Genomic DNA, 23,806 nt, shown 5'->3' on the forward strand with positions numbered 1-23,806 from the left:
GCTGTATCGCGTCTCGTGAAGGAGAGCAGACTTGATGGCGTCGATGATGCTGAGGAGAGAGCATCCTCCGCCGCAGGTCTTCACGCAGGCAGGCCGTGCGTTCTGGCAGATGTGATGTTCGAAAGAGCAGCTTTATCATCACTATTATTATATTTTAGACTTCACACGGCTCCCGGGGATCTCTAGTTTCTGAGCTTCAGCGATGGTGGATTTGTCCGAGAGTGGTGCAGTGTCGCCCGGACACAACATCAGACACGGACAGGGCTCCGGCTCCGGCAATAACGGGAAGAAAACGTCGAAAAAGTCGCGAACGAGAAGAGGCAAACGAGGCAGGAAAAGAAGGAGTAAAAAGAACAGCAGGAACAACAAAACACCACCGCCGTATTTCCCACCGGAGGTATATAGCTACCGTCCTTTAGCCGGGGGATTAACGAGACATCCTGTTGCAAACCTAGCTAGCTAGCTTCAGGCTAACTAGTGACACCCGTCTGTAGGTGAAGGGTCAACGGTCATAGAAGCTAACTCAATATATATTCAGAAATAATAAAGACCCATTGATAATTCGGCAAAATGGTTCAACACCAAGAGGCAGTGTTTGCTGTACTTGTTAGCTTCCAACGTCCATAACACCTGAAGCTACTGACTTAAGTTATCTTCTATATAACTGTGATAATATGATAAACAACATATTCAGCCAATTCTACTGTGTCCCGAATAGACTAGACCGTCATCTCGGTGTAGGAACATGTCAGAGTCAAGCATTATATCTTAATGAATTGTTCCTTCATCGTAACAAACTTTAAATTGCTTGAATGGTGAATGAATTTAGGTAATTGTATCCTTCTCAGAAGTGCATTTTACTGCTCACACAAGTGGTGGTAATAAAGAAATCTATTCATATATCTGTCACTTAACCCAGTGATATTAACTCACTATATTATTACTGCTATGCTATCATAGTTTAGTCATTACTACTATTATATTACTGCAGTTACGGTTGTCAGCCAGAAATGTCTCAAAAATGAATAACAGAAAATGTTTTCTTTAAATAGAAGTGTTGTTTATTAAAAAAATAAAATAATATCATAGTTGAGAAACAGTTCCTGGATCCATAGCAGGCCTCACTTTCATTTTCAAAGACACAAACACAAGCAAAGAGCTGGAGAGAACACCATTGTCTAAAATATATCATTGTGTGCTGCAGCATTCATATTTCTCTTCATTAGAACTGAGGGACAGAAAGTAGATTAAAGTATGTGGACATGTTGACAGTGTGCACAGTGGTTAGTTCAGTCGTTGTGACATGAATCTGTCCTTAAGTGTCCTCATGTGTCTCCTTTCTCTCTATTTCCAGGCTGAAGAAGGAAACATTGAGTACAAGGTAACTAACTCTGATAGTATATTGAATATTTTGGGGTTTTGGACTTTTGGTCAGACAAGACATCTGCAGATGTCACCCTCGGCTTTGGTAAACTATAAGAAACACTTTTCACTGTTTTCTGACATTATACAGACAAAAAAAACAATATATTTATCTGGAAAATAATGAGCAGTAATGAAAGTTATTGTTAGTTGTTGAAGCCCTTATTGGCATATCCTGCTGGGTAAAATATTGTATAAATGTCAATAAATGAATGCACGTTGTGAATAATTCTAGGCCTTATCATCCCTACTGGTTCTTATTGAATTCATATTTGGTATTAAAATATCTTTACATTTAACATTGTGAACCCTGCAGAGGCCACCACCAGCCTGATTTTACTTTAAAGACAATATTAATATTAATATATTTGTTTCTACTGTTGCTACTTTAATTTGATTAAAGCTCATGGTGAGACTCTTGTCACTCACCCAGTGCTGTTAGCCTCCATTAAAACAGAGTTTGTACCTCAGTCATCAGTGTTTATAGACTTTATGATCTTAACAAGACTGTAACAGAGTTTAGAGTACAAACATCAAACACAGTACTGGTTCTGTTCCAGCATTTAAAGGGTTATACTGCTGAAGTGTCTGTCCAACACTTTCTGGACCAAAAAACAGGGGAATATATCAGTCAGGCTGTGAAGTGTACTGTCCCAAATATATTGTTACTTTACATTCAGGTTAAAATTTAAAGCCAGTTTGGGGTCATGCTCCGTTTGAACTGTGTGCTCTGCGGGTGTTTACCTGCTGTGACATCATGTTTGTCTCTCTGCTGTTGCCGTAGTTGAAGCTGGTTAATCCCACGCAGTATCGCTTCGAGCATCTGGCCACGCAGCTGAAGTGGCGTCTGCAGGAGGGCCGCGGGGAGGCCGTCTACCAGATCGGAGTGGAGGACAACGGCCTGCTGGTCGGCCTGACCGAGGCCGACATGAAGGCCTCGCTCAAGACCTTAAAGAGGATGGCAGAGAAGTAGGTCGCCGGATTTGAGACTCTGTATCACCACATTTGTATATTCTTATCCTAAACCTTTCTATCTGTGAGAGAAGTCTCTTCACGGGAAACAAACTCGTCGTTAATCGCTCGTTTCAGCCTTTATGAACAACACCTGTTCACGTTGGTGAGATTTGATCATTAGCATAATCTACGCCTCTAAAAGTGCCGTAAAAGGTTGTCTCCTACGCTTTGCGTCTGGGAAGTTTCATTAACAAGAGCGACATTAATACACCTGTTGACGATGTGTCCTCATAGCAGAGCTGCACTGGGACAGACATGAACAGGGAATGTTATGTTGGCGAACAGAATATACATTTGACATATAATTTGTCTTAGTTGTATATTTTCATTATGCTCTGATCTAAAATTCATGGTCTGCTTTGGAAGATGGTGGACAGCGCTCCTAACTGAATGCAGCAATGTGCCGTGAGTTGTAATTTGTCCGATTAGGTTTCTCCTCTCTGTCTCATCAGAGTCGGGGCCGACATCACTCTCCTCCGAGAGAGGGAGGTGGACTACGACTTGGACAGAAACACGCGCAAAATCGCAGAAGTCCTGGTTCGAAAAGTCCCCGATGATCAGCAGGTGAGAGTCTCCAGGTGCTGCTGTCCCTGATGTGTGTGTGTGTGTGTGTGTGTGTGTGTGTGCTTAAGGACGTTTTTTTTAAAACCTTTAGTTTGTTTGAATCAGTGTTGAACTAAACTCCAGGTGAGAGCGTTCTCTCCTCTGATTGGTTGGATGTGTCAGGGACCAGAGTGAGAAAGTAAACAAAGGAACTCCTATCGGCCTAAATGTACAAAAAAACAAGTCCAGGTCAGACGTCATATCATTCTCCAGACAGCTGCTAGCAACTATTTATGTCTGTCATCCGTATCCCAGCATGCAAAGCGCACCTACTGACTTAAAACAGGAACACAACAAATGTAAGTCAACTGCAGGAAGCAGCAGGCTTAAAGTAGAGACTATGATCCCTCTCCTCCGTCATGTTTTTTGTTTTTGGACTGGGACAGTTCTTGGACCTGCGGGTGGCGGTTCTGGGGAACGTGGACTCGGGGAAGTCGACCCTGCTGGGCGTCCTGACGCAGGGCGAGCTGGATAACGGGCGAGGCCGAGCGAGGCTCAACCTCTTCAGACATCTGCACGAGATCCAGACCGGACGCACCTCCAGCATCAGCTTCGAGATCCTCGGCTTCAACAGCAAAGGAGAGGTGAGCACACTGATGGCAGGGAGAGAGAGAGAGAGAGAGTGGATGTCAGCTAGAGTTATATATTATATATATATAACATATATATACACACACAGTATAGAGATATAGCTATTAGTTTGGAGCAGAATTAACAGATTTATTTTAATTTCTTCCAAAATATCTCAAAACAAACAGTTACATTGTTCAATTTGTACTTGAATAATGCAGTTTATTTTAGATTTGTATCAAGTGCTTCGAGTCCCAAACAGGAAGCTTAACAAAACGACCAAATATCACAAACGCATAATATAATTCTCCAGCAGTAAGGGCTTCCTTTGTGAGTCCATTTAATGTTGAGTATCAGATTACAAATATTTGAGGGTTTTATAAAAGTCTGATAACAATACGTGGGCCGGTGCAGGTGGTGAACTACAGCGAGTCTCGGACAGCTGAGGAGATCTGTGAGAGCTCCTCCAAGATGATCACCTTCATCGATCTGGCCGGACACCACAAGTACCTGAAGACGACCATCTTCGGCCTCACCAGCTACTGCCCCGACTTCGCCATGCTGGTGGTGAGCGCCAACACCGGCATCGGTGAGCTGCAGCCACGCCTTTCATACAGGAAGCAACAACATCAGAACACTTAGAACTCTGTGTGTGTGTGTGTGTGTGTGTGTGTGTGTGTGTGTGTGTGTGTGTGATGACGTAAGATGAAGTATGCAGTAGACCTCGTGACACGGTTCATTTTAATCTGAAAATCAAGGTATCACATTTATGCAACAATCCCGTTAGGACGCGCACAAGTAACAATTATCTCAGTATCAATTAATCATCCAATTATTTCTCGATTAATTATAGTTTGGTCGTTGAGAAACACTCATCGCATTCCTACCTGAGCTCAAGGGGATGATTATAATAGTTGCAATACATGTTCTGTCAATCACCTAATCAGTTAGTGGACTAATTGTTTCAGCCCTAATCTTTCCTGTTCATCCATTATTACAATAAAGCAGTCCTGCTGATTGATCTGATTCGATCTCCCACAAACGTCTAATACAGAAGAACATCAGTGTTTGTCGGTGTTTGACGTCTTTATCCCCTTTTTCCAAGTATGGGATTTTAAAGTGTCTGTTTCTGGTATTAGAGTCTTTTTCTACATTGTTTTCTTGAAGCAAAATGACTAAGTTGTCCTCTGCTTTCAGTGCTGGAGGAATAATTAAGAACAACACCGTAAAGTCACCACTAGAGGTCAGAAGTGGTCAATGTTAAAAAGACTCAGAGTCTCGAGGTTTCGGAAAGTTTGGAGTGATTGCATACTACTGTCAGCTCCAGCAGCTAATACGACTTAGAATAAACAAGTGAAGATTTTAGTAAAAACTTTTTAAATAGTGAGTCCATTCTATGCTGCTTGTCCACGTCACATTAAGTTAATGTTTGATAAAAGTAGAAATTATTGTTATAACCTGCTGGGAAGTACTTATAAAATGTGGTATCATAATAAATACTGTATTTCTAGGTCATGTCGTCCTTACTGGTTTTCCATCATACTCTGATGCTTTGCCAGTATGACCATGAAACAGGTATTAAACTACATTCTAAGTGGTATTAAAAAGGTCTCAAAAGTCTTAAATTGAACTTACTAGTTGTATTTAGATTTAGCTAGATGATTATTTTATATTTACAAGTGAAAAGGCAATTACAATACAAGCACACACATTTTTAGAAGTACTAAAACTGTAAAAAAAGAAGAAAAAATGGATTCTCTCCTGGTACCTGCCAGATGGTTTCTGGGTAATGAAGTATTTTATTTTGATGTCAGCATGCTCACAGTGTTCCCGCTCTCCTCCGTCCAGCCGGCACGACCCGGGAGCACCTGGGCCTGGCCATGGCGCTGAAAGTTCCCATCTTCATCGTGGTCAGTAAAGTGGACCTGTGCTCCCGCGGCACCGTGGAGAGAACCGTCCGACAGCTGGAGCGACTCCTGAAGCAGCCGGGCTGCAACAAGGTGCCGATGGTGGTGTCCAACCCAGACGACGCCGTGACGGCCGCACAGCAGTTCACTCAGTCTGCATGGTGGGTACTAGTACTACTAATACTACTACTACTACTGCTACTACTGCTGCTACTACTACAGCAGTTCACTCAGTCTGCATGGTGGGTACTAATACTACTACTACTACTACTACTACTACTACAGCAGTTCCCTCAGTCTGCATGGTGGGTACTAGTACTACTACTACTACTACTACTGCTACTACTGCTGCTACTACTACAGCAGTTCATTCAGTCTGCATGGTGGGTACTAATACTACTACTACTACTAATACTACTACTACTACAGCAGCTCCCTCAGTCTGCATGGTGGGTAATAATACTACTATTGCTACTACTACTACTACTACTGCTACTGCAGCAGTTCACTCAGTCTGCATGGTGGGTACTAATACTACTACTACTACTACTACTACTGCTACTGCAGCAGTTCACTCAGTCTGCATGGTGGGTACTAATACTACTACTACTACTACTGCAGCAGTCACTCAGTCTGCATGGTGGGTACTAATACTACTACTACTACTACTACTACTGCAGTAGTTCACAAATACAGTACAAATACTACTAATACATATATGCCTGTATCCAAAAAGTAACCAGCAAATAATATTGTCTAATAAATGTAGTGCAGTACAATATTTCCCTCTGAGATGTAGAGGTATAAAGTAGCATAAAATGAAAATACTCAAGTAAATTACATCAAGCATGTCAGAATTGTACTTACGTATAGTACTTAAGTAAATGTACTTACAGGTGTCAGATAAGATTTTCTCCTAACTTGTAAGTCCTTCTCTCAAGATACTACAGTCTGGGTCGGACTCCTCTGAGTCCAGGATGTGGGTTGAAAGCTGAGCAGCAGCCGGAGGAGCGACGTAAACAGCTATCATGTTAAAAGATGCAAACTACCTGGGAACATGAAATGCATCTCATGGTCTGTGGATTTAACTCCACAGAACATGACTGTGACAGAGTTGACAAGTTAGTGCACCGCCTCCTGCTGCAGTGCTGAGTCAGCATTAAAGAAAATACAGGTCAGCTGCTGCAGGTGGAAGCAAAAGGCAGAACACCGGTGTAACACATCAGCTGGTTTCCATGTTAACTGGAGACTCTGACGTTGTGAGGTCACATACATTAACACCACCGTCGTTTTTCTTCACGTTATTTTTTTTAGACCTGGGTGAAACTGTGTCACCACAGTGCTAATATAATAGTACTACTAATATTAGAAACACCTGTCAGTGTGATGATGATGTAAGTTTCCATTGTGTGTGTGTGTGTGTGTGTGTGTGTGCAGCATCACGCCTATCTTCACCCTGTCCAGTGTGTCGGGAGAGAATCTGGACCTCCTGAAGGTTTTCTTGAACATCCTCCCTCCACTGAGCAACAGCAAGGAGCAGGAGGAGCTGATGCAGCAGCTCACAGAGTTCCAGGTACACAAACACACACACACACACACACACACACACACAGACAGACAGACAGATGTAGTGGTGTAACTCACCGTCTGCCAACCATTGGAGGTTTTCAGCCCTGTAAACAATGTTTTGAGGATCCTAATGCAACTTTTAGAAAACATTAACTGAAAGATCTAGCTGACTTGAGATTTCCATTGTGTGTGTGTGTGTGTGTGCGTGTGTGTGTATGTGTGTGTTTGCAGGTGGATGAGATCTACTCTGTTCCTGACGTTGGGACTGTGGTGGGAGGAACTCTGTACAGGTGAGAGGAACACGACGCAGCTCATGCAGGATTTGGAAAAGTCTGAAGGCAGTGTAACTGCGCCGAGTGTGCTGCAGTAATTGGACCGACCGCGCGCGCGTGTGTGTGTGTGTTTCAGCGGCGTGTGTCGGGAGGGTGAGCGGCTGGTAGTCGGTCCCACCGACGAGGGCCGCTTCCTGCGTCTGAAGGTGGGCAGTATCCAGAGGAACCGCTCGGCCTGCAGGGTGCTGAGGGCCGGACAGGCGGCCACGCTGGCTCTGGGCAACTTTGACCGATCGCTGCTGCGCAAGGTCAGAGGTCACGTGACCTAGAGACTGTCTTGTTTGATTTGATGTTGTCCTGGTCCTGATCCAGCAGGATCCCTGATCCCTCAGCCAGGTGACACTTGAAAAAAGTTGTGTACGTTTTACAGAATGAATCCTTTGTCTTCTTGTGTAAAGAGGTTCTTTGGCTCTGTTCAATTATTTAGTTTTGTTAGCGTCATTAGTTCTGCAGGTATTTGGTCATAAACCAAATTAAAATGTTGACCCGATGATTGAAATCTAAAGTTCATGACAATCCATCCAATAGTTGTTCAGTCTGAACCAAAGTACTGAACTAACTGGCGGACTGTCGTCACACTCACGCCAGCAGTAATCATAGCGTTAGCATGTTCCGCTCCATTGACTTACCATACAATTAGCTTTCTAACAAGCTAACGCTAACATGCTAAACTTAAACTCAGAGCAACAGCCGAGTCAGAGATGTCCTAAAAGGGCCACCGTACCGAGAATAAGCCGGTTAGATTTAAGAAGACGGTGACCTTCTGAAACATGAGACATTTTTAATCTCACTGGCTCTAGAGATCCATCCAACTTTTCAGTTTGCTGGTATGTAATAAAAACTTTTAGTTTTGCTGTCGTGGCAGGAAAGATATAAAAGCTCTCTTTAAAACTGCTGGGTCACTTTGTCCTCGCCAAAACAAACAACTCTGCAAAAAAAAAGTACAATGTACAGCTGATGTCAGCGAGCGATGACGGCGATGTGCGTTTGCAGGGGATGGTGATGGTCAGTCCCAAGATGAACCCGACCATCTGCTGTCAGTTTGAAGCCGCCATCGTGCTGCTCTTCCACGCCAAGACCTTCCGCCGGGGGTCACAGGTCACCGTGCACGTGGGCAACGTCAGGCAGACGGCCACTGTGGAGTGCCTTCACGGGAAGGTCGGTGTGTGGATGATGTCGAGCGTGTGTGATCGCCATCTTGTGGCGGCTTTATGTTACAACATGTGACCCCCCCCCGCCCCCCTCTCTCTCTCTCTCTGCTGCAGGACGAGCTGCGTACGGGCGAGAGAGCCGTGGTTCGCTTCTGCTTCATCAAACACCCCGAGTACCTGCGACTGGGCGCCAAGCTGCTCTTCAGGGAGGGCGTCACCAAAGGCATCGGCCACGTCACCCGCCTGCTGCCCGCCTCCCAGAACCACGACCAGAACCAGAACCACGACCAGAACCTGCAGGAGCATTAGAGACCCCGCCCACCCATGCGACAGATGCTGAGCTCCGTGAGAACTCTCGACTGGTCGGACGTCATCAAAGCATCTGCTTCGCTCTCCCGCCACACGCCAGCGGTTCTAATTCTCCCGTCCGGGATCTATACTTCTGTCAGAGACTCCCTCATCCTCATCCTCATCATCATCATCTTCATCTTCCTCCCAGCAGTCTTGTGCTTTAGCCGGTTGACCTCGTGGATTATTTTTCGGGGGCGGATTTGAGAAGGAATGGTTTTAAAGAGCTGGAACACTGGAACACAACTCAACATCTCCACATGTGACATGTGACGAGGGGGATTATTTTCAGCAGGAGTTTTCCAACAGCGTGAGGTGTCGTCTCATCAAACATGCCGCATGTTTTTCAGCCCGTAAACTGTAAAAGGTGAATGTTTTATGTCAGCGGTGGGCGTCGGGGGTCAGTTTGCTGTAGATAACGCAGTTAAAGTCATACGGCTGTATTGACTGTATGTCGTCATTATTGATTAATCTGTTAAATACTTTTCAGCTCTATCGATGAATTATTTATAGATTCATTAATAGAGCTGTTTAATTAACAGAATTTCAGAAAATAGTGAAAAATGTCCGCAGTGACGTCTTCAAACCCAAATCCCTTTAGAATCGCCTAAAACAGGAAAGCAGCACATCCTCACATTGGAGAAACGTTAACGAGAGACTGGATTGTCCAATTTTTTTGTAATTTTCCCTCTAGAGTTGAACTTAAGTTGAGTTTGAACCGACAAACTGAAACCTAGAGACCAGAATGGAGGATGTTTCCAGATTACTTTAATCATTAGAGCGCTTAGATGACGAACTCGTGTGCAAACAAAAGGACTCCCGACGCCCGCAGGGCTCCGAACATTCCTCCAGAGTTCAGCCTGAGCCCGCCGGCTGGTTCCATTACGCTCCGTTCTTTTGCACTTTATTCACTTTTAATCACCACGATGAATCCCTTCTGTCCAGCCGACGGGGGCTCTGGAGCAGAAACCTGTTGACTTTTCCCCAATTCAGCCCGATATTAATTACCACAATAGATAATAAACCACAATCTGTTTTCTTTTCCAGATGAATCATTAACTGTGTTTCTGGGAAACAGAACAATGTTTTAGCAGAACGTTACTTTACAGCCTTACTTTCTTCACTTTGTTGAGACTCGTGAGCTCGAGCTGCTTCTGAAGTGTTGAAGCTTCTACGTTTAACATCTGCATCTACAGACTTCATGTTTGCATCTGGGGGTTCCCAGTTTGTTCCGATCACGCGTTCATGTGTAGAAGGTTTGATGTACCAGGCAGCTTGTTGCTAAACATAACCTGCATGCTCATTTAAAGTATGAAGTAATATATGAAGTGTTTTAAAACCGTTTTTTATTTGATTTTTTTTCTGAGGTTCTGTGCAATTGTAAACCTTAATATCGAATGTACTTTCCATGGATCCTGTAGCGTTTGAACCCGCTTCCTGTTCAAATGGAGTTCTTTGCACTTTGTCTGCCGAGTCAGCATGTGATCCTGCAGAGCGCAGAGCGGAGAGGCCACCAGCTGGACGTTTAAACGTTAAAGAGTGGATGTTCCCGACCGTCCCTCGAACTAATAAATAAACTGTTGAAACATGACTGAAACGCTTACTTTATATCATTCATGTTTCTTGCAGGAAGTGAAAATGGAACATTGAGGACAGAAGGTTTGATTTATTTTACCTTTTTATTTTAAAAACAATCTTCTCGTTCTCCGTCTTCGCCAGAGTCAGAGATGAAGAAATCAGTTTCATATCCGTGTGTCCAGAACACAGAGAGGTCCAGCAGGTTTTTAACTTAGCTTAGCACAAAGACAGGGAGCGGGTGGAAACTGTTAGCCTGGCTAAATAATAAAAAAATAAAAAACACCACTTGCATCCTCTTATTTAAATCGGCGTTGGAGTTGATTTGAGCTACTGGTCCAGTGTATTACAACAATACTGAGATTACACGTTTAGTTTGTAATTTAAGTCCTTCATGTCGACACAAAAAAGACAGATGAATGATTAAAATTAAAATTTTCACTATAGCTGTCTTTTTTTAATTTTTATTTTATTTAAAAAAAAATCTGCTTCTGACTTTCTTTTAAAAAAATGACACAAACTGCACTTTGTAGCAGAACATGGACTCTTGTAAATAAACTTTTATAACTATTAAAAAACCCAAAAATAAATCCAAACCGTTGTCTACTCTTAAACGAGTGCTTTTCCTTCTCACAGAGTTCCTGTATGTGTTTATTAACGACATAAATATCAAACTAACCTTAACTAATGGCAGCCTGTTTACATCGAGCCCTTCTGAGGCTCTCAGCTGGATTTGATCAAATCGGCAAAAGTGCACAACAAAAAACGGCTACAAATTATTTTTTTAATTACCTGGTGAAAAATCACCTGCACTACAGAGCTCCAAAGAAACAAAAGATATTTTTTTATATCTTGCTTGTACAATTTATCGTCCAGTTTACAGACGTCACTAGTTTGCACAAGTTCATATTTTATTCCCACAAACCACTAACTTGTTGTTTTGGTCCCTCAAGTCACAAACTTGTGAGGGGAGAAAAAAAAACTGTATTTTGGGACTTTGGGCTCCGTACAACATCCTTACTTATTGAAGAACATAAAAATGAACTCCATATTTGGTGAAACACTTCCTAAATGCGTTATGATTCTGAAAGCTAGTGGATGCTGTAACAAAACGGGACTGTACCTTTAAATACTTTAATAATGACAAAACCAACCAACCGTTGGGACATTTGTCGCACGTCGTCGACTCTCTTTCTCTCTGCTATTCATTCAAATACAATGAAATCTTAAAAAAAAATTACAACATGAACCCAAAATCATTTTCACATTTTGTTTTTAGGCCCCCCCCCCCCGATGCCTCAGGGCAGCAGATGTGTGAGTCGCTGGCAAAAGTCAAATATCTGCCGATGAATTTTGGTAAAGTGATAATCTGTTCATTTTAGCACAGGATGCTGATGAACTATTGTTTCTTCTTCTGTCCCTCCAGCAATGACAATGAGCTCATGATGACATTCTTTGTGCCGAGGTCCAACAGCAGTTCAGAAAACATCGTCTCTCTCTTTACAACAACCTCGAGTCCAGAGGATTAAACTCCTTCTCGTAACATTTTGGTCTTTTGTCAGTCGGCGGTTAAGCCAGGCTCCTCTGCCGCAGCTTGATCCTCAGATAGAGCTGGGAAATAAAAAGGGAAAGAATGCGTCATTAAAAAGAAGATCGAGATAACATTTAAATTCTGAAACTTGTTACGTAAGACTGTTGAGTAACAGACTTCTCAGAGCCGCTTTTAAACCTGATTAAAACAGATTTAGGAGGAAACAGCCGACAGGGTCGACGGTTCAATTCCCCGTGGAGCTCAACGTAGAGAGCCGGACATCACACGTCTCTGTCTCTGTCTCACCCCCAGCAGGTTGCGGGGGATGTAGCCCTCCCGGTCTGCACATCTCGCCCACCACCAGTCCGTCTCCACCTCGTTGTCGCGCCGCAGCACCGTCATGCAGTCGCCCTCGCTGAAGCCGAGCTCGTCGTCGCTCTGAGGCTCGTAGTCCCACAGGGCGTACACCACGCCGCGGTTCATCACGCCCATCTTCTCCTGAACGCCTGCCGCCACGCAAACACACACAGAGAGACATTGAAACACCCTCAGAGACCCCTCAAATTGTATGTGGCCCCCTGTAACGTCACCGGGATCACTGGGACCTCATCAATGGTCCCTGGAGGCCCTTCTGGTTTTTCCATGCGTTGTGTGTTTAGTCTCACCGTAGAGGAACTGGGAGCATTGGGCGTAGCCCTCTTCCATCTCCTCACACTTGTCGGCGGCCGTCTGCATGTCGCTGTACGTGGTGGCGAACACCGCCGCCCCCGACTCCACCAGGAACTTGCAGACCTGTACATTGTTACAGGAGGCGGCGCAGTGGAGGGGCGTCCTGGAGACGAGGAGAGAGGGAGGAAGAAAGGTTTGAAAGGTTCGAAACCCAGACGTATGAATCATCTCACACATCTCCGATTTGAAGCTATTTTCTTGGTTGGAAAAACAAGCCGGCCAATCACAGCTTTGTAGGAGGAATAAACACTGAGGATGTCATCTTCTTACAATAATAACTCTTAAATTATTGGCGAGGCGGGACTGTGAAGCCCTGTAATGTCGTTCTTGTTCAAACTCACCAGCCGTCGCTGTCGGCAGCGTTGGCGTTGACCCCGAACTGAACCAGAAACTTGACGATCTCCGTGTGGCCTGCGCAGACGGCGTTGTGCAGCGCCGTGATGCCCTCGTCGTTTGGCGAGCTGGGGTCGTCCACCTGCAGGACGGACGCGTGATTAAGTTATTACGTGATTACGGAGCAAAGATGCTGGTTCCAAGCATGTCATTCCAATATTCAATAGATTTTAAAATGACTGTTTTTCAAGCTCAAAACTTTCAAAATCTTCCGTGAAGTCACATTAATCGAAATTGTAACACAATAACACAACCTGTGACTAATTAACAGCACATTTAAATACAGAATTATATGCACCAAACCACAACACTTCATACCTACATCCACTTTGTTTAGCTGCTGTTCATATATATATATATAATCATAAGTGATCAAATGTTTTGAGCCGTTATAAGCACTTCATAGAGTTCAATTATTCTATAAAAATCATCACATTTTCTGTGTTTGTGAAAACTTGAGTTTCGTCAAACTGTCTCGTGGTGGAGCAGCAGATTAAGAGCAGACGGTGGAGTGACTCACGTCGTAGATGACCCTCTGGACGAGGTCGTACTCGCCCTCCAGAGACGAGTCCAGCAGCAGGGCCAGAGGGTTGAATTTGACCCGCATGCTGTGGTCGATCCGCTCCGAGTCGGCTTTACGGAGGATCGACTTCTTACCCTGAGAGAGGAGATCGTTTTTCATCATTTAGGTGACGTGACCCTTTAATTAGCAAAGCAATAATCAGAAGTTTTAATATTCTAGTTCCCCGTTAACCGTTACTCTGGGAACACTCACCGGGGGCACCGTCACCTGTCCCGTGACCTCCGGCGGCTGCAGGTTGAAGGAGTCATCTCCCTGATCCCCCTCCTCACAGGTGGGGTAAGGTGGAGGCGGGTAGGGGGGGAACTCATCGGCAAAAAAGCCCAGGCGGACCGAGGCGGACGGACAAACCTCTTCCTTGTCCTCCAGAGGGGGGGGCAGGGAGTGGCAGGTGGCGGGGTCAGGGATGGGTGCACGGGGGGGCAGAGAGGGCGGAGTCAGACCGTCCTCCGGGCTCTCAGCGAGCGGCTGGTTGTCATCGACTCTGAACATCACATCGGCACCGCCTGTCACGTCCTCGTGAGGCTGGACGTACGTCCCCGCCGGACTGACCGTCTCCATCGGGATGGTTTCCATTGCAGCCAGAGTGGTTTTCTGGTAGAGCAGCTTCTGGATGTTGGGACCCGCCGGGCCCTCGGGCTCCGTGATGGAGCTGCGTTTCTTCAGGGGCCGCGGGGCGTGGTGCAGCCGGCGGCGCAGGGCCTCCAGGTCGGCGTCGCTGGGGTTCCTGTGAGGGTTGGACAGGAAGGGGAGGAGCTTGGTGGGGCTCAGCGGCCGCGGGGTGCTGCGCTCTGCCGTCTCGGCCCCGACGCCGTTGTCAGCCTCGCTCCCTTCGGACACACAATGCCCAGAGTTCATGACGTCTGAGGCGACGGTCTGCTGACCCCCGCGAGCTGGTTTCCCGTACACTGTGAGGAGGGAGAGACATGGAAGTCAGAGGCAGCGATGACAAACCAAAGATCTGTTGAACAGCTGGAATAATAACTTAAAAACACCCAAACTATCCCTTTAAGTGCAGAAGAAGAAACCTTATCCTGATTAAAACCTAAATCATTTTGTTATTGGCTGTGTTGGTGCATCACCTCTGGGCTGGCTGCGGGGCAGCGTGCCCTGGCCGCTCGGCAGGTAGGCCTTCCCCTGCTGGGTGTACATGGAGTAGATGGACGAAGCCGCCAGAGTCTGAGGCTTCTGCAGCACAGGGGGGGTGGCCTCCGAGAGCTCGGGGGTGTACGGCCGCACGGCGGCGGCCGGCGGACTCTCCTGCTTGTTGGGCAGAGGGAGGGTGTGGCTGCGGCTGGAGAGGACTCCCGCGGCCCTGAGGTGGCCCCCGACCGGTCGCACCTTACCGGGGAAGGTCCCGGTGCTGTAGGGGGGCTTGGAGAAGGTCGGCGGGCCGGACGAGGAGAACGGTTTGGGCTTACTGGGAACTGGAGGCGGACCTTTACCAGAAGCCTAAAGGTGAAATACAGCAAAGCAATTCTGCTGACTTGGGGATCTGATTTCCAGAGGTTGATTCCAGACATAAACAAAACTTTTATTTTGAAAAACTACGGGATTCACAGTTGCACTCGTCATTACAGTCAGTACCTGTAGCTGCCGGCTCACTATAGTCCAACACAATGATGCTAATTATTTTAATTTCTCCACATAAATGAACATGTAATAGTAGGAAATAGAAGTGAGAGTCCGTTGATACCTGATTGTCCCTGAGCAGCTTCTCAGTGATGTGATTGGTCCGTGAGGGGACAGGGGGCGGGATGTCAGACCCAGAGAGGGCCTTCCTATCTGTGAGGGTCTTACCGTCTACAAGAGGGATGAGAGGGGCATCATCATCATCAACACCGTGGTCTTCTACCGTGTGGCATTTTTAAACAAGATCAGCACAGTTTTAAACCTCCCAGACAGGAAGTCAATCCTCAAATCTAGAGCCTCCTCGAACGCACCAACAGTGAGACTTTTCAAAACAGTCGATATTTGCGATTGCGTAGCCGGCGTCTGAGAATCAAATCATTTACTGTTGCCAAAAAAACCTTGATATATTGTGTAGAAATCGTGCTCTAACTGACCTAAGTTGTGGCCGCTGAGGCTGGACATGCGAGGCAGGGTGGAGGCGTGGCTGTAACCTCCACTGGACTCAGAAAACGAGCTGCTCCAGTCAGAGAGTTTGCCTATTTTTGTTGTGGCAAAACCTATAAAGAGGAGAGAAACTGGTGTTCAAACACTGTGACATCTGTCCAAAACAGCTTGGACCTTCAGTTTGAGATCAAATAAACAACTTCTTATAGTAAATATCCTCCTTTTTCTGTCTATTGTAACGTCCGCTACGGTACCTGAGGCGGGTTTGGCTGGTCTGGGAGGCGGCTTCAGGGACGAGTCGGGCATGGGCAGTGTGGCGGTGCCGTCCGGGTACGCGGGCTTCACCAGAACCTCGTGGCGAGCCAGGACAGGAGGCCCCTGAGAGCTTGTCGTGGACGAGGACGACTGGATGTACGGCCCCACCGCCGCCACTCTGGAGCCCACGCCGTGCTGAGGGGCCACTCCGTCTGAAGCCGCCTGAAAGAGATTTTTGATTTTTTTGAAAGAGTTTTTGTCCAATGAAAAGCGGTTATCAAATGAAACTCGAGGGTGGCGGAAGAAAGCTGTGGTGTAATGTAAATGTTATTACTAGTTACTTAAGGTACTTGTACTTTCCCTGAATATTTTTTCCTCATTCCACTTTCTTCTTCACTACATTTAAATGACAGCTTTAGTTAGTTTACAAAGATTTTTACAAACAAAACATCAAAATGTGAAAGAACAGCTGAAAGTATTTAAGTTAAATAAGTTGAAATTAATTAATAACTATTTTGATGGTTTAAGTCATTTTTCACGTAAAAACATTTCATGGTTCCAGCTTCACAAATGTGAAGATTTGCTGCATTCCCTTTAATTAATGTTAATAATTATAATATGTAATAATGTTGAGGTTTGGACTGTTGGGCAAAACAAATATTGTAAAGGTGATACTTTGGGCTCTGAGTAACTGTGACGGCATTTCAATATTTTCACTATTTTTACAAACTAAACAATTAATGGAGAAAATAATCAGCAGATTAATCCATAATGAAAATAATCATTAGTTATTAGTTCAAAATGAGACGTAATAATCTCATGATATAATATATAATAGTATAACAGTCAGATGGGACATTTTTCCTAATTATACTTCTTTCAATGCAGGACTTGTTAAAGAATATTTTTACAGTTTGTAAACAGGTATTACAGGTGTTTCGTTCAAAATTCAGAGCATTAATGTAGCTATTTGCTATGTAAAGATATAGTGGAGTAAAGTTTACCCCAGCAGAGAATGAAGTCACACTCTCTCTCTCAGTGGTGTTTTCAAGCTTCTATGTGCTTTGTTTATATAGCCGGTCCGGCCACTCGTGCATGTTAAATGCATGAGAGTCCCTGTGCGTGTACGTGTGTGTGTGTGTGTGTGCGCCCCACTGGCTAGCTAATCGCAGCCACTCTGCACTCAGCTCCAGGTAAACACTGTTAGCTCTGTCAGCACTGCTGCTGTTGTTGGCACTGTTAGCGCTGTTTGCAACTTTAGCTGCTAGCTGCCGGGCTCAGCCCTCGCCATGTTGAGAGCCATGTGGAGGCAATCCCTCAATCATATATGCTCTGAATTTGGAATTTAGCAATTTTAAGTAAAAGATCTGAATACTTAGCTCAATACAATAGCTACTTGAAGGTCGCTACACAACAAGGCTTATCCTGATTCTAAGCTCACTACAAGTTGCCCCAGTACAAAGGACCAATAGAATCTCTCTAGAAAATAAAAGTAAATATTTTGTAAATATTATTATATACTTTTTTTGGTTGTGTGAACTCACCGGCAGGTTCTCTTTCTGCTGCAGGGCAGCCTTCTTCTTCCAGAGTCGCTGGCGGAGCTCGGCCAGCCGTCGGTCCATCGACACCACCTCCAGGTTCCTCTTGTTCAGGCTGTCTCTCTGCTGCTGCAGCCTGCCGCTCTGGTCCTGGTTCAACTTGTTCCTCAACTGCCGTGTCAGGGACGGAGCGCAGTCAAAAAACTGGTACGACGGAAGCTAACATTGCGACGTCTACATTAGCTAGTTAGCGTAGCCTTTCCGCTAAGCTCAAACTAGCTACACTAGCTTGTCGCTGTCTAGTGAGCTAGTTAGCATCATGAACACTGACAGTGAAGGTATGTTTTGAAAATATCTTTTGAAGACGTCACCGTGGCTCTGAGGAATCGTGTTGAGTCATTTTTGTACTACTTTATGACATTTCATAGACCAAACGATTAATCTATGAAAGGTTAATCGTTTGGTCTATGAAGGACTGATAAATTATCGTAGGTCTCACCTGCAGGTCTTTATAGAGGCGCTCCAGCTCAGCTGTGGAGGAGGTGTTGTGGTGGTGATGGAGAGGATGAGGAGGAGGAGGAGGAGGAAGAAGAGCCTCCAGTCTGTTGCTCCTCAGCACCTCCAGCTGGTCGCTCAGCTCCTCCACCCTCGACACGGCGACCAGCATCTCTCTCTGCTTCTGCTGGAACAGACCGGTCATCTGCTCGATCTCCTCCACTGGAACAACGAACACAGGAGCCACAGATGAATAAGAGGACTGGGTGAGCGCATATATATATATATATATATATATATATATAAACGGTTAATTAGCCAACCCAGACCGCCGTCGTCACACTGACCTAGCTTGCTGTTGCTGAGGCGTTTCTGCTCCACCTGGCCCCTGAGGGCCCGGACCCGTCGCAGCTTGGCCTCCTGGTTGTGTGCGTTCTCTCTGAGCTGCTGCAGTCGCTCCTGGTCAGACGTCTCCGGCTGCTGCTGCCGCTGATCCTGCAGCTTCAGGTAGCGCAGCCGCTGCTCCTGCAACACCCGGCAAACACATTCAGTTAATAGCTCTGTTTGAGCTGATTGCATGTCGAGGTGCCTTTAAAGTCAGGAAGGTGTGGACACTTCGCTCCCCAGAAATGTATTTTTTTATTTACGTATTTTTTGGTGGCACTGGTTTTTTTTTTCTGTATAAATGTTTATTTCCCTGTTTATTTAGATTCCTGAGATAAATAATAGGATAATAGTAAAGCAACTGTCAACCTGCTTCTTTAGGCGAGCATTACAATTTCCCAATAATATGTGTCTAATAAACACAATGCTGTCTTTGTATGAGTGTACTATTATGGGTAATGATAGCAGTAACAATGGCAGTAATAGTAATAGCAGTATCAGTACTAGCATTAGCAGTAGAGTGTTGGGTGTTTCGTACCTTGGAGGCCAGCAGCTGCTGCTGTGCATTAATCTGCTGCTGCTGTCTAGTTGCCAGATCCTGCAGGTCGCTCAGTGTCACGTCCAGACGAGGAGCCGAGACCTGCAACACACACACACACACACACACACACACACACACACACAGTCAGAGTTCACCTTCAAATGGACATGAACTTTCAGAGACGCAAACAGCTTTCTGTACATTCAAATGACGGCACAGGTGGCGGAGGCTCTAGCGTGCCGACAATAGCTCCAACGCTAACTGCTGGATTTAGTTTCTCTTTTGATGGAGCTAGGCTAACAGTTTCCCCCTGCTTCCAGTCTTTGTGCTGAGCGAGGCTAAACACGTCCCTGTACTGGACGCACGAAAACTGTGAAAGTGTCTCACCCCGTTCTCCAGACATCTCTCCACAGACGCTTTCACCTGGTTCCTCTTCATCATCTGATCTGCAGCTCTGGATCCACCTGGATATAAAAACGAAATGAGTGTTAATGCAAATTTTGCATTTCCAGCGCTGCCAGCAGTGTGGCTCTCAGGATTGTTCGGAATGAAATTTCTTATAAACTTTTGGATGGATTGCGGTGAAATTTGGCACAGACATCAATGGTCCCCCAAGGATTAACAGTGACCCTCTGACTTCGAATCTAGCGCCACCAACAGGTCAACATTTGTCCAATGCTTTTGATTTACGACCAAATACCTGCAGAACTAATGACATCCCCCATCAACTTGTGTTGAAATCAACTTCTGTTATCATAATTAGGCGTATGACACACTGTTCTACCCGTCCTCGTAAACCCTCACAGACATCGACATCCCACAACGTTCTGAAGCGCAACAAGAACAAAACTAATTGTTTGTCATTGGTGCTAAAAAATCTGGGAAAAAAACCCACAGGTCAGAAATCTGGGTGTTGTGCTTGAGTCTGACATACATCCCCATGCACCAAATGTGAATAAAGCTGCTGCTGAAAATAGTCCCCAACAAATGCCCTATTTCCTCCAGTTTGTTTGATAAAAACTACAGTGAACAGCTGTTTTAGGAAACTACTGAGCCTTTAAACAAAACTATATATTTGTGGTTTAATATATTTACATTTTCAGTAAGAACCAATGGGCTTTGGAGCTGAGAGCTACAGACAGGAAGTCAGAAATATTGGGAGACAGACTAACATGCTGTTGGTTTCAGGCTGCACGTGGGATTTGTTGGCTATAAGAACAATATAAAAGAACACCAGCCTTATCCTCTGAGGTAATGGGTTTTTTTCTGCACAGTATTTAAGAGATCAGGTCTTACAATGACCTGATGGAGGAAACTGTCCGACGGTTCATCAGCACAGGAAAACCTCAGGGGATTTCTTTGTTTTTGGGACAGAAATAAACAACAAATCACAATCCATAGAAAAAAACCTCCACGGAGTCCAGCAGCTGCACGCCCGACTCCCTTGAGTCATAAGCTGATTACAGTTTGTCATCTACTGTAACACACTGAGCCTCCTCCATTACTGTACAGACCATCCTGCTGTTGATCTGCACTTTAATTCCACATGCACAAAAAAAACAACTGGATTACTAGGAATACTCAGCTGAAGGCAGTTGTTGGAAGTATTTATACTCAGTGATCTGATCGTCTGTCTGGAGGGAGATTTTGTAAGTTTGTCATATTTCTCCACAGAATTGACTCCACTCTTGACAAGCACTTTTACTACTAATTAAGATGAGTTTGCACTTTCTCAGCTACAATTTACGGCAAATAAAATATCAAGAGTTTTGAAGCTAAACAAAGTGATTCCTACCAAATCTCCAAAGTACAAGATGGAATCACATTTAAAGTGTTTTTGTTATAAGATGCGGCTTTAATGAATTTCATTTTTTTGTAGCTGCAGCGATGAATAAAGGACAGAAATAAATAAATAATTAGAAGCATGTACGAATAAAAAGAAGAGAGTAAAACGAGAAACTATAAAAGAGAAATCAGACTCACAATGACAGTGTCAGCAGGATACACAGATGCAGTAATCTACATCTGCACAACACCTGAGTCAGAGTCAGGAAGTCTTGCTGTGACTTGGCAGACTACGTGTTTGACCTCGACCAATCACAGCTGGTCGTTTATCACGTCGTCTGTGACTCGATGTGTTGGGGAAGGAGCTGCCAGGTCCCTGCTCCACCTAACATTCCTCTCTCGCTTTCACACTGCCAGGTCGGAGTGTTATCAGACTGATATTGTGTAATCTGAACTCTGCGTAACTGGAGGCTGTTCAGATAATTCTGTCAAGTCTTTACACAAAATCATAATCAAATTTAAAGGGCACTCAGATTTCTTAGTCTTCCTCTGGGTGAAAAATGGCAAACCACCATTGAGGTGGGGAAGGACTTCACAAGAAACTGGAGTCAATCAAGCTTTGAGGCAGGAGACTGCAAACCTTTCAACTATATTGTGTTTCTTTCCTTCAGTTTTATTCTTCACCGTGTTTCTCCCTGTTTCTGGACGGCCCGGTCCTCTGCACTGAGGTCTTTATCTCTGTGAACCGTCCACTGTTGTCCTGTGGAGGATGTAGACAGCCATGTATCACCTCATGGACACACATGGAGTCACCAGCTGCTTCTTTTCATACCTGTGAGGAGTAGAAATCCCCCGTCCGCTGTGCAGCGACAAGAACACGATCCCTCACTGGCTTCCCACATAGAAACACGTGGCATCCCGTTGTGCGGTGGCAAGACAGGTGTTTCCTTACCCGACTCTCTTCCTGGAGCTCTCTGGTGACGCAGGAGGTAGCGAACCTCCCCCCTCTGCTGCCCCCATCGCTGCAACACCTCCAACATCCGCTCCCCTTCTCCAACGACATGTTCTGATGGGTTGAAAATCAAAAACATAAGACTGCTTATTTCAGGAAAGTCAGATAAGAAACCAGTGTGTTAGCTTAATAAGATAAGATAAGATATATTTATTTATGTTTTTAAGTGGAAACTCACCCGAGCCTCTCCACGTCTCGGCCAGGTAGCAGTCGGCCTCGCCCGGCTCCTTGCAGAGCTCCACCACATCTCTGCACAGCGTCTCCGGCATGATGGGAACCTCGCTGAAGTGCTGGTCGTTGTTGCTGAGGTACACGGTGAGGAACATCTACAAACACACCAGGAAAAACGAGGGTTATATTTCATTCTCTGTAACCAAACAGAGCATCTGAACCAGGAAATAAAATTTTGGAAACAACAGAAAGAAATTGGCGATGGCGACATACGAATGAAACACCAGTTTCCTGTGCCTTTAAAACATTGGCATGTCCTTCAACAGATTGTGTTGATAGTTAAACCAGTATGTGATGCGACACACTCAACCTGCCTTCTTCACCTTTACGGCAGCTTCCTGTGCTGTTTAGGACTATAATAGATATGTGTGGACATAACTCCCATGATGCACTGGGCCATCTGTTACTCCAGCAGGGTATCTGCTGTCGGGCCCAGAGCCAGATCGGCTCCCACGGCCCGCCAACCGGCACGGAGGCAGCGTTTCAAGTTTTTATTTATGCCGGGTGGGTGGTGCTGAGAAACGGCTTGCTCAGCGGCTCGTCGGAGGACTTTGAGCCGCATGTACGCGTTCCTCTGTGGAGCTGCTCGGAGGATTTGAACATTCAACCTGCCAGAGCTGAGCTGGCTTCATCCCTCGTCTCTGTCTTCACTTCGTTCCACTTGGTCTGACGTGAAATATGAGGAACCTTCTTTGACCTTTCTGAAACTGACTGCGGCATCATTTACATGCAGATGTTGTCGGCTGTTACCGAGGTTGGAATGAAGCTCATGCATAAAAGCTCCAACCGGAGTAAAAACACATTATCAGGTACTCCTGATGCATGGGTAAATAATAATAATCTTTATTTGTAGAGCACGTTTAATACAGACTATGTAGCTCTAAGTGCTGTATGGTCACAAACACATAAAAGTATCGGACACATTAAATGTCGACCTGATGACGGCGCTGGAGGAAAAGTCAGAGGATCACTGAAGTGAGTACGGATTCATCTTCTGGGGAACATGAACGTCTGTACGAGATTTCACGGCGGTCCATCCAATACGTGTTGGTGAGATTGGTTGGATGCATGACGACTGTCTGAAAGCAGGATGAATTGGAGCTGATTTGTTGTATTTCTGAGGATGTATTTCCTCACTTGGAGGCAGCGGATAAAGTGTGAACCTGGCAGAGAGGAATTGGGATTGAGTACACAGAGTCGCCATCAAAGAGCTTAAACGGCGAGCTGTTTCCAGCTAAAAACGCTAAATTTTGGGCTTTTTAAATCCTAATTACTGAGGGAGAGGATTTTTTTTGTGGTAATACTTCACTTTGTCGGCTCTGTTACTCAAACTAAATGGTTACCAGACACACAGTGGACTCTGAGCCGCAGCAAATGTAAATGAGGTGCCACATTCAAAGAGGGCATCATGTAACACTGTGGACCATTCGGTGGTCTGCAGAGGTGGCTCATGGGAGATTTCTACTGCTTAAGCATCAGTTAACCGGTGTCATCGTCAACAGAGAATCTCAGTGATCAAGACATCTTTTTAGTCCCTCCTTCATTAACAATGATAAAGTCAACAGACTCCGTGACAGAGATGAATTAGCTGTCCTACATGGAGCTCTGATGGGAAACTGGAGCACCGCTGTCTTCCTTCAGGTTCCTGCGGATGAAGTGGGTCACTGCCGTCAGTCACCCAAACTGAGGTCGACCAGAAAGTGCCGCAGCCAATCAGAGCAGGGAGGGGAGGTGCTGTCTGTCCCTCAGGACGGCCACAGGGAGG

The 23,806-nt window shown here is 45.3% G+C and overlaps 2 protein-coding genes across 3 annotated transcripts in view; one reads left to right on the forward strand and one right to left on the reverse strand.

The window, feature by feature from the left end:
* On the forward strand, positions 1–10,507 carry gtpbp2b (GTP binding protein 2b). 2 transcript variants are annotated; one of them, XM_031863121.1, is made up of 12 exons: positions 1–397; positions 1,355–1,381; positions 2,207–2,391; positions 2,889–3,000; positions 3,426–3,623; positions 4,024–4,198; positions 5,458–6,103; positions 6,954–7,089; positions 7,317–7,375; positions 7,494–7,665; positions 8,411–8,575; positions 8,683–10,507. In XM_031863121.1, exons 1-12 carry the CDS (start codon positions 203–205, stop codon positions 8,875–8,877), a joined length of 2,265 nt encoding a protein of 754 aa, XP_031718981.1. In that variant the 5' UTR covers positions 1–202; the 3' UTR covers positions 8,878–10,507. The 2 variants fall into 2 exon arrangements, with proteins under 2 accessions (XP_031718981.1, XP_031718983.1); XM_031863123.1 differs by having other exon boundaries at positions 5,458–5,677.
* LOC116392018 (apoptosis-stimulating of p53 protein 2-like) overlaps positions 10,481–23,806 on the reverse strand; it is a 20,387-nt gene continuing 7,061 nt past the window's right edge. Inside the window, exons 2-18 of the mRNA XM_031863120.1 lie at positions 21,989–22,136; positions 21,751–21,864; positions 19,401–19,477; positions 19,011–19,112; positions 18,436–18,613; positions 18,093–18,310; positions 17,600–17,764; positions 16,055–16,277; positions 15,791–15,913; positions 15,421–15,527; positions 14,807–15,176; positions 13,920–14,632; positions 13,665–13,802; positions 13,093–13,226; positions 12,688–12,854; positions 12,329–12,528; positions 10,481–12,102 (exon numbers count right to left, since the gene is read on the reverse strand). Of these exons, the coding sequence (XP_031718980.1) occupies positions 12,061–12,102; positions 12,329–12,528; positions 12,688–12,854; positions 13,093–13,226; positions 13,665–13,802; positions 13,920–14,632; positions 14,807–15,176; positions 15,421–15,527; positions 15,791–15,913; positions 16,055–16,277; positions 17,600–17,764; positions 18,093–18,310; positions 18,436–18,613; positions 19,011–19,112; positions 19,401–19,477; positions 21,751–21,864; positions 21,989–22,136 (3,219 nt within the window). The 3' untranslated portion in view covers positions 10,481–12,060. The remainder of the gene's footprint in view (positions 12,103–12,328; positions 12,529–12,687; positions 12,855–13,092; positions 13,227–13,664; positions 13,803–13,919; positions 14,633–14,806; positions 15,177–15,420; positions 15,528–15,790; positions 15,914–16,054; positions 16,278–17,599; positions 17,765–18,092; positions 18,311–18,435; positions 18,614–19,010; positions 19,113–19,400; positions 19,478–21,750; positions 21,865–21,988; positions 22,137–23,806) is intronic.

The sequence above is a fragment of the Anarrhichthys ocellatus genome, unplaced genomic scaffold (assembly GCF_004355925.1).
Source record: "Anarrhichthys ocellatus isolate YVR2014 unplaced genomic scaffold, GSC_Weel_1.0 scaffold28, whole genome shotgun sequence".
Taxonomy (NCBI): domain Eukaryota; kingdom Metazoa; phylum Chordata; class Actinopteri; order Perciformes; family Anarhichadidae; genus Anarrhichthys; species Anarrhichthys ocellatus.